Raw genomic sequence first — 15,196 nt, forward strand, 5'->3', positions numbered from 1 at the left:
TGCCCAAAACAGACTGAACTCTCGCCCATCAATCACCAATTAAGAAAATGCCATAAGCTTGATCTTTTTCTCAACTGATGTTCCCTCATTTGACTCTAGCTTGTGTCATAAAGCTAACCAGGACATATCCCCTGACATTAAAGTTACAGTTAAGATGCCTGACATGAATCATGGGAGCCAAACCTGGGTCCTCTGGAAGAGCACCAAGCATTCTTAACTGCTAAGTCGTCAATCCAGGCCCAAGATTTGGTTTTTAAAGACAATAAATACACAAAATATACAAAGGAAGAAAGCATGGACCATACTCTTCTGGCCAGATAGTCCTGGCAGACTCAAGAAAAACAGGTCAAAACAGTAGACTAAAAATCTGTTTTGTTCCTTCAAAATCATCCTAATATTGACTTATCCATTCTATTTAGATGGCCATGAAATCCATTGAATATAAACTCTATAATACATTCCATGTTTATCCAAACACAGTAAGATGCTTTTCATGAAAAACATAGTAAAGAAAGAAAAATGCAATCAAGTTCAACTGGTTTAATGAGATAAAATTTTGAAATAAATTCTAAATAACTGAATCAAAAAAGAAATATAAACTTCAAACACAGCCTTAAAAACTTGAAGATCTTGGCAGAGGAAGTATAAATCATAAGCTGAAAATCTGTTTAATCTTGCTCACAGTAAAACAAATCCAAATTAATTCTGTATTTGGATACTTTCTCACCCACTAGACTAGCAACACTTCCAACGTTTTCTTTTCCTGAGACAGGGTCTTTCACTGGGACCCAGAGCTTACCTGTCTACAACAGTTAGGCAGCAAACTCTATAGGTCCTGTGCCTGCCCTACCACCTACTTGGGGCTACAGCCACACACTACAAAATCTCATCCTACTATCAGACACTGGCATTCATATTTCTGGATATCAAAAACCACCTCCACACAAAACATTTAGGGATGAATATCTAGTAAAACTGTATTTGTTTTATATATTGATCCAACAATTTCATATTTAGGACCTATTCTAAAGAAATACTAATTATTTTTCATTCTGGCAAGAGTAAATACAGTGAAGTGAAAGTCTACAGAAGGCATGTTTTCTTATTACAGCCATGCAATATTGTCCAGGAGGTATCATCTAGTAAAATGCCAAGATATAAGACATTATGCATTTTGCTTTCTACCTACTGTTGGAAGGAAAATGAAGAAATTTATATATGTATATAATGAATGAGTTGGATAAACCAGTCAATTAATGAAAATACACATATAAAGAATACAAAGCAGAGGGTTAGCTATGTTTCTTTGAATGTAGCTTGTTTCAGGTCATTTTTTTTTTTTAACTTGAGGAATGAATTTTTAAAATCAAATCCAAAAATAAAAACAAATCTATCATTATTTTGGTGGTAGAACATAGAGAGTAATCTCAATAAACTTTAAAATTCAATGATTATACTGTGCCTCTATGAAATATGCCCTGAGGACAAAAACATGACTATAAAAAGTCATTATTTTAAATAATGTTAGGACAGTATTAATATAGCTTTTAGAAAAGTACTGTCTTTTTTTAAAAGCTAGTATTTCTTAAAGTGCTATGCATGGTATACCAAGGTTAATATTAGCAAGCAAGATTTTTCAGGGACAAGAGATACAAACATAAAATCAGGGGGCTGGAGAGATGGCCCAGTGTTTAAGAGCACTTATCTTTACAGAGGTCTGGGGTTTGATTCCCAGTACCCACGTGTCAATTTTCAACTGTCCATAACTCCAGTTTCAAGATATACAAGACACACAAACATACATGTAAGCAAAACACTCACATAAAATTAATCTGAAAAAGAAATCAAATAAGCAAAGACAATATTAAAAAAATCAAAAAATCAAAACCAGTGTAACTTAAAGTATGAATGAGAAACAAAATAATAAATGAGCTCATAAGATATGTCTATCAAAAACTGCTAACTGTCCACTGCAGGGGTCCTTAAGCAGTAACAGTCTTAATGCTTCTACCCCTCTGGCACATCATTACTGTAATTTCTAGGGAGCACTTTCTATACCTTGGGCACAGGACTTTTGAAAAGCATAGCTGATTAATTTTAAAACAAAGATACTTCAAACACATATCATAAGTTACTGGTATTTGAAGCTCCACTTGCCAAAATGTAATAACATTTTAAAAATAGTCACTGCAATAGACTACAAAATAAATGTTAAAATGTTTAATTTCAAAACAGTAATAATAATAATGATGATAAAAAAAACAAAACAAAAAGGAACCCACACTAACTACACTGGAGGCTGATCATCAGAAAACTGTGATGAGGAGGGGCTCCCGAGACCTAAGCCCTCTCCCCCAACCCCCAAGGAAGTATTAGCAGTCAATGTTTGCTGGGAGAGAGGGTACCATGTTTTCAGTGGTACACCCACTGACCAATTTCCCATACTCCAGTAAGTAATCTCCCACCCAGGAAGGGGACTTCTGGGTAAGGAGGATTATAGCAAAAAGGAAGTTGGGGGGGGGGGGGGTGTGAAAGCAGAAAGTAGGAATAAGAACTACAATTCATTATATATGTGTATAACTTAGAGCAGGAGCATGGCAGTGGCCAGGGAGCTAGCAGGGCAGCACCTGCTACATAAATGTTTAAAATTATGAGAGAATAAAAGCTATCCTGCTTCGGTTTTAAAAACTGTATGTGGCTACAATGTAAACACGTAATTCATGAGCAATTTTTAGAGGACTTTTAATATATAAGGAAAATATATTATTTTCACAATACCAGAAATATTACACACTCATGTTACTAAGAGCGAGTAAATGATAGGAGCATTCTATAATGAGTATGTCAAACTGACAACATCTCACCCTACTGATGAACGTCACACAGTGAACTAGGCATTCTGTTCCTCCTGAAATAATACAACAGAAATGACATAGCATATCAAGATATTCTTGCTAAAAATTAAACTTGTATCAAGTTTGACCAAGTTTCATCTACTTCATAAGTTCATAATTAATGAAGAAAGTGTGAGGGATATGTGACAAGCAATAAGCAGCAGAAGACTGAAGGATGGAAATCAAAGACTGTTTCTCTAACAAAGACATTACAAGGGACTGGGTATAGTAAGAGACTGCTTGATAAAAAAGAGCTCTGAGAGACATTGATCAACATATTGGCTTTTCTTTTTTCCTAAAGAAAAACTACTTATTATATTATTTTAAATTTTACTGTATAAAAAGAATACTGTCAATGTAATCAATATATAATCCTTAATTTTCGATGTATTTTAATGAAAAATGTAATATAGTTCAAGATCAATTTAAAGTAGATAAAATATGGGTCTATTTGTGTGGCAAACTTTTAATACATTCTAAATAGTAGAATGCACTAACTAGAGCAATAACTCTCAAGCTGTGGGCTCCTAACCCCTTCGGGGGCCAAATAACCCTTTCACGGCGGGGTTCACATATCCAATATCCTGCACACCAAATGTTTACATTATAGTTCACAACAGTAACAAAAGTACAGTTATGAAGTAGCAGTGAAAATAATTTTATGGTTAGGGATCACAACAACATGAAGAATTATAATAATGGGCCATGGCATTAGGAAGGTTGAGAACCACGGCACTAGAGAATAAAGTTACTATTCTCATTTCTAAAGCAATAAGGTATAAAAAGTCACTACATGAGTTCTATAAATTTGTTTTAATATGATAATATCAGAAACTATTAAATTAGTAATCATAGGACTTTTGAACACATAGCTAAAATATGAGATTCACCACACTCAAATCTGTTCCAGTTATTCTAACTTCTAGGTACCTATGATGCTTCCTGTGTAAATGTTTCAGTTGTTTCCTTTAAAAACCATGGACTCTCAAAATCCAAACAACAGCTAAGAAACTAACAGGATATCTAAAAGTGTATAACTACTTAGTGTTGTCAGAAGTTAAGTCTGTTACAGGTATGTAACTTTTCATGAACATTATTGATTGAGAGGGTTTATTAAGTGGCAGGATCTGAATCTAATTAATTAAGGTACACTGAATGAGCTGACTATTGCCTCTTACAACTCTTATCCAGAAGTTCTCCATCTTTTTTTTTTCCTTCTTCCTCTTTTTGGCTTTTTGAGACAGCATCTCTCTGTGTAGCCCTAGCTGTTCAGGAACTCACTTTGTAGACCAGGCTGGCCCTGAACTCACAGAGATCCACCTGCCTCTGTCTCAGAGTGCTGGGATTAAAGGTGTGCACCGCCATGCTTGGCTCTTCTCCATCCTTTTTAAGTATTACCTCTCATTTGCTACAGAGAACTGAAACACATTTATAAAATTTACAGAACTGCCTACAGCCTGCAATTGTTTGCTATAGTCTGTTGTAATTTATTATGTTCGCTACATTTCTGTTAACTGATTGGTAGTTGTACACAAAGATCTATCAGAGTTTTGATGTATGGAGGGTAAGGTGGTATGGAGGGATAGGTTACTAAGTAGCAGGATTTTTTTCTATTAAAATAAGGTACATTTAACAAGTGCATGTTTATCCCTAACAATATTCTTTTATATTTTGATTCATTTTGTTTTGCTATACTGAGAGAAAAAAACTGTCGACCAGTACTCTTACAGAAAGGGGGGGCAAGGGACACCACTCACACTATTAAACTTGGTGCTAAATGACTGAATTTCTGCCAGTCACCACAGACTTGTTATTGCCTCAATGTGTACTGCTGTGTTCTTCTCTGTCTCTCAACCCATCTACCAGGAAGAACAGATTACTATTTCCAGGGAGCCCTCTCTGATCCTATAATTCAAAAGTAACCCTACCAAGCTGTATGGCATTTACTTAAAACCTTGAGTCTTGGAGGAGATGTGATCCTACAGAATGGACCTTTTGTTTATCCAAAAAATAGGAATGTGGTAAAAACAAAATCAGTATTTACCTTTTTACTTATTGTTAAATTGTTCATGAATTATAAACATATAGCCCAAGACATTTTCACAGTCATTATGCATTAACTGAGCATCTACTATTTAACAGGTATACTTAACAATGGAGTAAAAAAGGAAAAAAAAAATCAACAAATTGTTTACAAGCATATGTTCAGAGCTGGCATTCAATATTATGTTATAAAATTTGAAATTTTTAGAAAAAACCTCTAGCACAAAGTACATGCTATAGCACTTAAAAAGGATTTTAATAAAAATCTAAAAAAGAGAGAAAACCAACAAAACAAAACCAACTTTTTAAAACACATACCTATTTTTTTTAAAAAGTTACATTCAACTATTACCAAAAAAAGATATGTTTAGTATTACTTAATTACTCATTAAAGAAAAACAATAATGAAGAATTCAATAGTCATATAGTACAACTTAAATGGTGAGTTACGGATTTGTGTTATTTTTAGAGCAGAATCCAATGTGGTAAGAAAGCAAGCTACTTTTAACAACAGGATTCCCATTTATAACAGAATCTTATAAACAGATCTTGATTTTTAGTAAACAAAAAAAACCAAAAACAAACAAACAAAAAAAAAACCCAACTGCTACAAATCTGGCCATATTTACAAGTCTGCATCAAAAGGTGCTGTATTAAATAGGAACAAACAAAAAACATAAGACAGCATATTCAATGATTCATAGTCAAGACTTAGAAAATGCCATAGAAGCACCACTAAGAGGGTATAATAGCTAAACCCTGTATCAAAAAAGCTTTGTGTGTGCTTAGGTTTTGTCAATCTGACATAAACTAGAGAAGAAATCCAGGAAAAGGAACTTAAGCTGAGGAACTGTCTCCATCAGACTGGCCTAGGAGCAACTCTATGGGGCTTTTTTGTTGATGATTGACAGAAGGGCCCAGTTCACTGTGGATGGTGCTACCTCTGGAAAGATGATCCCATGATGTTTAAGAAAGCTAAGAGAGCAAGCCATGGAAATCCAGACCCCTGCATGGTCTCTGCTTCTGTTCCTGCCTTTAGCTTCTATTCTGGTTTCCCAGTATAACGGACTAACTTGTAAGCCAAATAAGTAAACCTTTCTTCCCCAAGATACTTTTTCAGTCTTGGTATTTATCACAACAACAGAGACGCAAGTAAAACCACAAACCAACTGATAGAAACAAGATTGCACCTTTAATCCTAGCTCATAGCACTTGTCGGGTGGGGGAAGGGGGGAGCACAACTGTAAGCTCTAGGTCAGCCAGGTCTACATGATGAGTTCTGAGACAGAGCTACACAGAGTGCCTCAAATTAATAAGTTAATTTTAATAAAGGAAAAGTATAAATTCACATGAGGCAAAGACAGAAGGAAAAAGAATCAATGAAGAAGACAAAAAATTGACAGAAAACTTCATAAAGCTGAGTGAGAACATTTACAATATGAATCAACAATTAAAACAAAACAGGAATAATCAGTGTAAGAAAGCAAAGTGCTCAAGTGACTGCAGGTTCTAAATTATGAAAAGTATGGAGAAGGACTGAGAGCAAGGGCACACAACTGTAATGGCAGCTAGCTTCCCAGGCGGGCAGACCTGAGACTTCAAGGTAGGCTTCATCTACATAGAGTTTTAGGCTGGAAAAAACTAACAGTAAGATCCTATTTCCAAATCCCAAAAAAAAAAAAAAAAAGGAGGAGGAAGGGAGACACAAACAAACTTCCCCACAGGGAAAACAAACCCAAGACCTACAGAGCTTCATTTTAAAATGTCATTCCTTCTTTACTGATGATTTGTAGAACTTAAATTCATGAATAAGGAAGTTAGACTAGCCACCCTAAATGGAAGAACAAGGTAAAACTGGCTACTCTTACCACTTCCATTCAACTTAATACTTACTAAGAGTCACAGACAAGACAAAAATGGCAACCAAACAGCTAGTCATTAATGGCAAACGTGAAAATTGTTAGACTCTGAAACAAACATTATCAGATTTACAAACTGAATTTGGCAAAAGTACAGAATACAAGAACATGCACACATCGTATTTCTAAACTCTTGCCCCAAACAATTGAAACTGAACTCTTAAAAAACTACAGAAGCTGTAGATACTGAGGGATGAATTCAACATAAAACAAAAAATATATAAAACTTTACAGTGAAATCTTAAAGACCAATGCTCAAAAATTTAAAGACCTATATGAAGAAATAAACTTTATTTTGTCATTAATAGGAAAATTCAATATTGTCAGTTTTCTTCAAATTGCTTCACCAATTCAAGCCAAATCCAGTAAGATTGCAGTATGCTTTCTGTGGCTCAGAAGGGCCCAAACAACTCTGTAAAACGAAGTTGGCAGAACAAGGCAACTTATTTCAAGAGTTAGTATGTAACTAATGCCTAAAACACTATGCTTGTGACATCCAGGCAGATAAAAACCAGTCCACAGGAAAGAACATAGGCATAAAATCATATATAGGCAAGTTTTTTAAGGCAACTTATTTTTGACAAAGCCACATGACTAATTAATGAAAACATTTTTTTAGCAAATATTGCTAGAAAAACTGATGTCCATATCTAAAATAAAAATTTTCAATCCATGTTCTCAACCTCTGTTTTGTGGGACTCTTGACTTTTGTCTCTTCTTCCTGCTTCTCATACTGTAGTCTTCCTCTATATTGCTTTCACTATCTTTCCCCCATTTCCTTCTAGGTTTTTGGGGTGTGCATGTGTGCGTGCGTGTGTATGTTAATGTAACAAAATGGAGAGGTTCTGAAAAAAAATTTAATCCCAAATGGAGAAGAGACTTAAGTATTAATGAAATAAAATGGAAAATGAAGACCCCCATACTCGGGAGACCCTTCCTCAAGCCTCCGGAAATCGTGACCACCCAAAGATCACAAGAAACCATACCTGGATGCAATCAGCAGAGGCTTTATTAGAGAAGTAAGCTGGTGGTCAAAACGACAAGCTCTTTAGCTCCAAGAGCAGGGTTTTGGCCCCAATGGTGGGTTAAAGGGTCTTTTATAGCATGGGGTGGGGGGAGGAAGGCATTTTACACATGAATGGTTGCATTTTCGCGAGCTTACACACGATTGGTTGTTTTACAAATTTTGAACATAGCACTGGGAAGACCAAGGGAGGGGTAACCAAGAACAGTGGAACATTTCAGAGAATCTAGCCCAAATGATCTAGAGTCATGTGAAAATCACTGCACACTCATTCTTCTCCAAAATGTGGGGTTTTTTCCATGTTATTGTGTCCTATCCTGCCATCTACCAACTATTTCAGATTAACTATCTTCCGGCTATAGCTCCACCTAGGTGGCAGCATCTTTATCTGTAGTCAGGAATGCCTTCCTGCCTTGGGCCTCTCCCACCATAGGTGGAAGAGGCTTGAGGAACGTAATCCAGCAAGTGTCCTTCACCTGGAATGTGAAGGCCTAAAATCTTATTTTCAGTTCCGCGTTCTATAAGGCAAAAAATCTACACATATTTCATAAAATGGCCTTTATAATTTTTCACTCTACAAAAGCATAACTGGAATGAAAACTCTTAGAAAACAGAAAAAAAATCATTTTACTTTAGGTTAGGAAAGGCTTAAATAGAATAAACTAAACCATCCATAAAAGAAAAGGTTAACTACAATGGCGTTTACACTGCTGTTCTTCACAGGTACTGTATAGAAAACGGAAGGTAATGGAAAAGTTATGCAAGCTACTGATTAATAAAGGACATGTGCAGAATGAAGCCTGACAAAATCCAAAAGTAAACCAGTATCATAGAAACATGGACGAAATAAACTACATGTGATTGCTATTCTTGGTTGTCAACTTGACTAAACCTGGAGTTAATGAAAACCCAAGCTGCAGGGTATACCTGTAAGGGATTTTTATTGATTAATTCATTGGAGGTAGGAAGACCTACCCTATATCTCGAAATCTTGAAGTCAAAAGACCTAACTTCTAGTGGCGTCCTATATGAAGGACACAGAGGAACGGACACATGCTTTTTGCCTGCTTGCCCTCATTCTCAAGGGCAAGTTCTTGTATCTTGCTGAGGCATTCCTTCACTGGCATTACAGAACCTACTCCTTCAGGATTCTCAGGTGTGCACAGGATCAGCTGACACAGGAGCCTCTTAGACTGAACTGCTAAGGAATTCTTGCACTTCTTGTCTGGAGACAACCATTGTTAGACTAACTGAACCTAGGCTGTGGTCATTTGAATGAAAATGGCCTCATAGACTCAAAGGGAATGCCATTATTTGAAAGAAGGGTGTGTGGCCTTGTTGGAGAAAAGGGTGTCACTAGGGATGGGATTCAAGATTTCAAATATACAAGCCAGGTCTGTCTGTGTCTCTATGTGTGTCTCTCTATGTCTCTGTGTTGTCTGTGTCCCTCCACCTCCCCTTCTCCATCCCCCTACTACCCCCCCCTCCGCTGCCTGCCAATCCAGATGTACAACTCTTCTTTTTTTCTCCAGTATTATGTCTGCCTTCATGCCACCATGCTTCCTGCCATGATAATAGACTAAACCTTTGAATCTTTAAGCCGGGCCCAATTACATGTTTTCCTTTATAAGAGTTGCCTCTATCAAAGTGTATTTTAACAGCAATAGAAATCCTATGACAACAGTGTATAAGCTACTCCAATAATAAAGATGATTGATAGAAAGATAGATAGATAGATAGATAGATATGATAGATCGATAGATAGAGTAGGCACTGATTCATTCTATAAATTCTCTTCCTCTAAAGAACCCTGACTATAATATACCAGTCATGGTGGTGTAAAACTTTAATCTCAGCACTTGGGAGGCAGAGACAGGCAGACTTCTAGCTGGAGCCTAGCTTGGTCTAGCCAGTAAAACCCTGTCTCAAAAAAACAAAAGGAAGAGAAAGAGAACAACAACTGGCAAAAGGCACACTGAAAATGTTCCTAACAGATACCAAACAGAAATATGAATTAAAACCACAATTAAATTATCACTTCACACCCACTAAACAATAAAATGCACTGAGAAGTCTCTGGAGGAACTGAAATTTTCATATCCTGGTGGTGGCAAGACGGTGCAACCACTGTGGAAAAGAGGCTGCAGTTTCTCAATTAGTTAAACATATGCCTAACATATGATTCAGGCATTCTTAACAATGGGCCCCAAGAGAAATAAAAGCATATGTCTGCACAAAAACGTGCAGAAGTGATCATAGCAACTTTATAACACCCCCAAACACAAATGCCCACTACAGATTTTTAATTACCATATAGCATGATGATACTAAGCAAACAGTGGGGAAAAGAACATCGATACACATGTAAATAACTTAAAAACTTCTGCTTAGTATAATAGAACAGAAGACCTCCCTGAGTCCATTTATGTAAAATTCTAAAGATACAAGCAAATCTATAGGGACAGCAAATGACTTGCTTCTGGGGGAAGGAAAAGCAAAGGGCAGGAGGGCATTCCTAGGAATAACAGGCTTCTACCTCGATTGTAGTAGTGGCTTCAAGTGTGTGTGTGTATGTGTGTGTGTGTGTGTGTGTGTGTGTGTGTGTGAGAGAGAGAGAGAGAGAGAGAGAGAGAGAGAGAACACAAAACACTGTATTCTTTAAATACAGGCAATTTATGTCATAATGAAATAAAAAGTTGGAAAGGTCAAGATATGTGTCAGAACACAATGTATTTGTACAAAAAATAAGGCATGTATGGTAATGTGCAAATCAGTAATTTTTAAAAATGTGAAAAACTAAAAACATTTACACCTAAGCAACTGAACTGTGAATCAAGGAGAAACACATACTACATTTTCAATTATTTTTAAAATGCACATAATATTACTTTTTTTTACAACTATTTACTTGTAAGAAAGCATAAGTGCTTATAAATAATTGTGCAACCAACAAAAGTATTTAACCATTTAAAAGTATTAATAGAAAATGATTTAAAAAATTTTAACTTTACAAACTTTTATATTCAACAACTTTTTAGAATAAGTAGTGAACAGTTGTATACAGTTTTCTAGTAACAGACCACAAAGCCATTAGTTAACTCATTTTTGTAACTTATCCCTTAGTAGTGGATAGACCACAGAGTTATTATTAGTTCACTCATTTTGACAAAGTGTCTTGCATCATTTATTCTTTTATATAGTTCACAAAAGAAATTATCTGGATAACTACACGACTGTCAATAAAACTAAATGTTCTACACAATATGAACTCAAAAAATAACTTAAATATTAAAACATGGACATCTAGATCACTATCAAACAGAAAACATAGTAACATCTCCCAACCTATTCTGAACCATCATGTACACAATTTTTTAAGATCCAGGAAAAATACTCAAGGTCAACCTCACTAAACCAGGAACACTTATAGTTCTCCTAAGGTATTTATATTTGTGGGGTTTTATATTTATACTTATAATTAAGGTTGAGAGACAGAAGTAATCCTATTATAGGCTTGGGCATGAGTTAAAAGACAAAGAATATAATATGTTCTAACAAGGCAGAAAGGCTTGCAACCAAGTATCTGTAATGCACCAAGACATTAAAAGGTCTATGCCTTCAAGGAAGCACCAGATGGTGGGCATGGAGTCAATTGTAAAGGCTGAGCAGTTTTTCTACCCAAGAAGTGAGTGAAAACCTACTACACACAAGAAAGCTCTTTAGTAACTCAAGATGAAAGTACTTAAAGCAACTGTGTTCTTCTTTGATGTCATGACACCAACATGATTCATTCCTAACACACACATCTCACTTAAAGAGTCAAACTGTCTTAAACTAACAAAGCTACCACTACTTAAAGAGGTTTGAAATAAAATCAGATTATCAAGTAATTAACATACCATAGTCATTAACATTATCCAACTGTACAGTTGTTTATAGACTCTGACTTTACAAATGAAACAAAACATTTTATGCTTGAGTTTTGTTGTCAAGGATAACTTAAAATTTTCCACTCTTTACAAGGGTACTATATTCAACTTTACTTTCAAACATCATCTCCTACCTTCACACCAACAGCAACCTCAGTGACAATTCTGTAAAGGAAAAAATAAAAGTGTCAACCTCTTATTCTCTTAATGATCTCTGCTTAACTGTTAAACTTTTAAGATCTTTCATAAGTTCTCCAGACCCTGGCAATACAGTTAGAAAACAAACACACAGATGCTTAGTGATACTTTTTTAAACTTTTAACTGGATTTTTTTCTTCAGAAATAACTTTAAAACATGAGATGTTTCAGTTTATGTTCATTTTAAGAACCTTTAACAGCAAGATGAAGATCCAGAAACATTATGCTTGTATACTAACATCAGCAACGTAACTCAAGTTCTTTGGTAACCTAAACAGAATCTGGGAATTGCAAAATCATCTGGAGAATTCAGAACGTGTCTGAGTCTCATTTCATGTGGAAAATATCCCATTAAGGTAATTTGTGGCAATGATTTTTAAAGTCTGTTACCTTTTTATTATCTCTTTTAAAACATCAGATAACTCTAGACTGATAACGTACTGAATAGACTCAATTTTTAATTTTCGACTCTTCAAATCCACTCGTTTTAATAAAGGTTCACGTGAACTGAGTCTCTTTCGGTGCCCCGGTCTCTGAACAATGAGTTGAACTGGGTCGTTTGAGATGTGGAGTTAACACGGGCGCGACATTAGTACTCTTTTTTTTTTTTTTTCCTCCTCACAGCTCTCATCTCATCCAGCATCCTATCTTCACGCCCAGCCTCTCCAAGATGCAAGACGACTCTGATCCATGTTTCATGTTTGCTTGAGGTTTTTTTTTTTGTTTGTTTGTTTTTGTTTTTCATTTGTTCTCCAGAAACTAACCAAAGTAGAGGGGGTGGGGAAGACAGCCCGGTGTGGATTATCTGTTGTCCCTGCCTTGCATGGCTTGGTGGCCTTTGCCCATGTGACTGATGCTACCTCCAACACTTCATGGGGTTTTGTTTTGTTTACGGTGTAATTTCTGGGCCCTGTGGGCCAAAGCCTTGAATTTTTTTTTTTGTGTTGTTGTAAAGGCATTTCGATGGCCTCCCGCCCCCGCTCCCAGACTCTGATGAAAACAAAGGAGTGTGACATGTGCCCTCCTCCCTCCCGCCGCCACGCGCCCTCCCCTTCCCCGCAGCTCCCACTCGGCGCTCCCGCCGCGGTGTTTCGGGCGAGGCCGGGGATGGCGGGCCTCGGGCTTCGCGCTCCGCACAGGCCTCCCCGGCTTGGCCCGCTCGCGCCCGCGCCGCCGCCACCGCCGCCACCGCCGCCGCCGCCGCCACCCCAGGGTTCGGGTCTCCCCGCGGCGTCGACATGGCTCCCGAGGGGGCAGGGCCGCACTGGGCTTCCCGCCCCATCCCCCGCAGTCAGGCCGCACCGAGTCCCCACAGAAGCCCCGAGGCCTCCCCGGCCTCCCAGCCGCGGCTGCGGTTCGCGCCGGTCCCCGGAGCCGCTGAGGGAAGCCCGGGGAGGGGTGTGTGTGATGGGGCGGGGGTTGGGTAACGGCGGCGCGGCCTGGGAGGGGCCGCTGGAGCCTGGCTCCCCGACCCGGCCCCGACCCAGGCCGCGGCCCCGCCGGCCTCGTCTCCCTCCCTCATCTCCTCACGGGCTCCGGTACCTACCCGTCCATTGCCGAACCGGACAAAGCTTCGCTCCCAAGAACCGAGCCACGCAGCCAGCGAGCCACACAAGCGGCGAGAAAATGGCGGCCAGGGCCCGACGGAAATTGCCGAAGGTGCCGGAGCGCACGGGGCAGCGCGCGGCGGCGGAAAGAGCCGAGCGCGCGGGCGCCCGGCGGCGGGAGACGAGCGGCGGGGCACAGGGACCGGGGGAGTGGGCGCCTCCGCCGTTGGCTGCCTCCGCCTGCCCGCGCGCTTGCTCCCGCCCTCTGAGACGTGCCTGCTGCAGTGGCTGGCTGGGCGTCCTGGGTTCCTTTCCGTGGGCGGTACGAGTGGGACAGCCTGCAGCCTGCACCGTGTTTGCCTCAGGCTGGCCCGGACTGCAACCCTGCTCTCAGGCCGCTTCCACTTTGCCCTCCAGCCTCAAGCTGCATCACCTCCACCCACAAAGACCAATCCCAGGCCCAGCCCGGTGACCCTTCACCCCCTCGGCCCTAGAGAAAAGACTTGCTAGCTGCATCCTAGCTCACGTTTACAAACTGTCCATCCTCAAAGAGCTTACCCCACTGGACAAGACCCATTGCTTAGTAAAATATAACACCACCTCCTAAATAAGGACTGCCTATCAGATTGGTGTTTGCTTCCAAACCTGAAATCAATCAGGACAGTGGAAGAAAGGTGATTCTCATTCCCATTGGTAATTACTGTGCATCTGTTAGGGGAAAAAAAAAAAAAAAAACCATGTATTCCAAGATCCCTACATGGGAATGGCCACACGCTGAGCGTGGTGGCAGAAAGTGTTCCTGTATTCCGTATTCCGATATTTGGGGATATGGAATTGGGGAGGACAGTTGAGTTAGCATTAGTTTCAGAGGATGAAAATGTTAAACGGCAGAGACAAAATCACTTTTTTTCCATAGGACTCAAGGTCTTAATATCATAGTACACGTTTTTTGGTTTCCTTTAATGTATTTGTATCATAGCCTCAACAAGGTTTCCTTTGGGGAAATGTTCCCGGCAGGCCGCTAATTGCCGGCACTACCTCCGCCAACACTTACCAACTGTGTCTGTCCAGGTGTTCTCCATGCTTCTTCCAGATCTGCCACATCTCCTTCAGGAAACCTCTTGCCCATACCACCTGGAATTTCACTTCATTAAATGGTAGATTGTATATTATTTTTAAATGATAGGTCAGAACCTGGCCACAGCTACTCCAGAGGATGAAGTGTAGAGTGAAAAATTATAAAGGCCATTTTATGAGATATGTGTAGATTTTTCGCCTTACAGAACTCGGAACTGAAAATAAGAGTTCAGGCCTTCACATTCCAGGTGAAGGACACTTGCTGGATTACATTCCCCAAGCCTCGCCCAAGGCAGGAAGGCATTCCTGACTACAGATAAAGATGCTACCACCTAGGTGGGGCCATAGCCCTATAGCCGGAAAAAAGTAATGATAGTAATCTGAAATGGCAGGATAGGACACAATAGCATGGTGAAAACCACATTTTTGAGAAGAATGAGTGTGCAGAGTGATCTCACATGACTCTAGATCATTTGGGCTAGATTCTCTGAAATGTTCCACTGTTCTTGGTTACCCCTCCCTTGGTCTTACCAGTGCTATGTTCAAAATTTGTAAAACAACCAAT

The 15,196-nt window shown here is 39.0% G+C and overlaps 1 protein-coding gene across 4 annotated transcripts in view; it reads right to left on the minus strand.

Annotated features, from left to right (window-relative positions):
- The window catches only part of Ptbp2 (polypyrimidine tract binding protein 2), a 64,195-nt gene extending 50,216 nt beyond the window's left edge, over positions 1 to 13,979 (minus strand). The window contains exons 1-2 of one of the 4 annotated variants that reach the window (XM_034500096.2): positions 13,554 to 13,979; positions 11,944 to 11,974 (exon numbers count right to left, since the gene is read on the minus strand). In XM_034500096.2, the coding sequence (XP_034355987.1) occupies positions 11,944 to 11,974; positions 13,554 to 13,561 (39 nt within the window). In that variant the 5' untranslated portion in view covers positions 13,562 to 13,979. The remainder of the gene's footprint in view (positions 1 to 11,943; positions 11,975 to 13,553) is intronic. The other 3 variants (XM_034500093.2, XM_034500095.2, XM_034500094.2) reach the window with 3 other exon arrangements.
- Positions 13,980 to 15,196: the final 1,217 nt, after the last annotated feature.

Source organism: Arvicanthis niloticus, chromosome 4 (genome assembly GCF_011762505.2).
Source record: "Arvicanthis niloticus isolate mArvNil1 chromosome 4, mArvNil1.pat.X, whole genome shotgun sequence".
NCBI lineage: Eukaryota > Metazoa > Chordata > Mammalia > Rodentia > Muridae > Arvicanthis > Arvicanthis niloticus.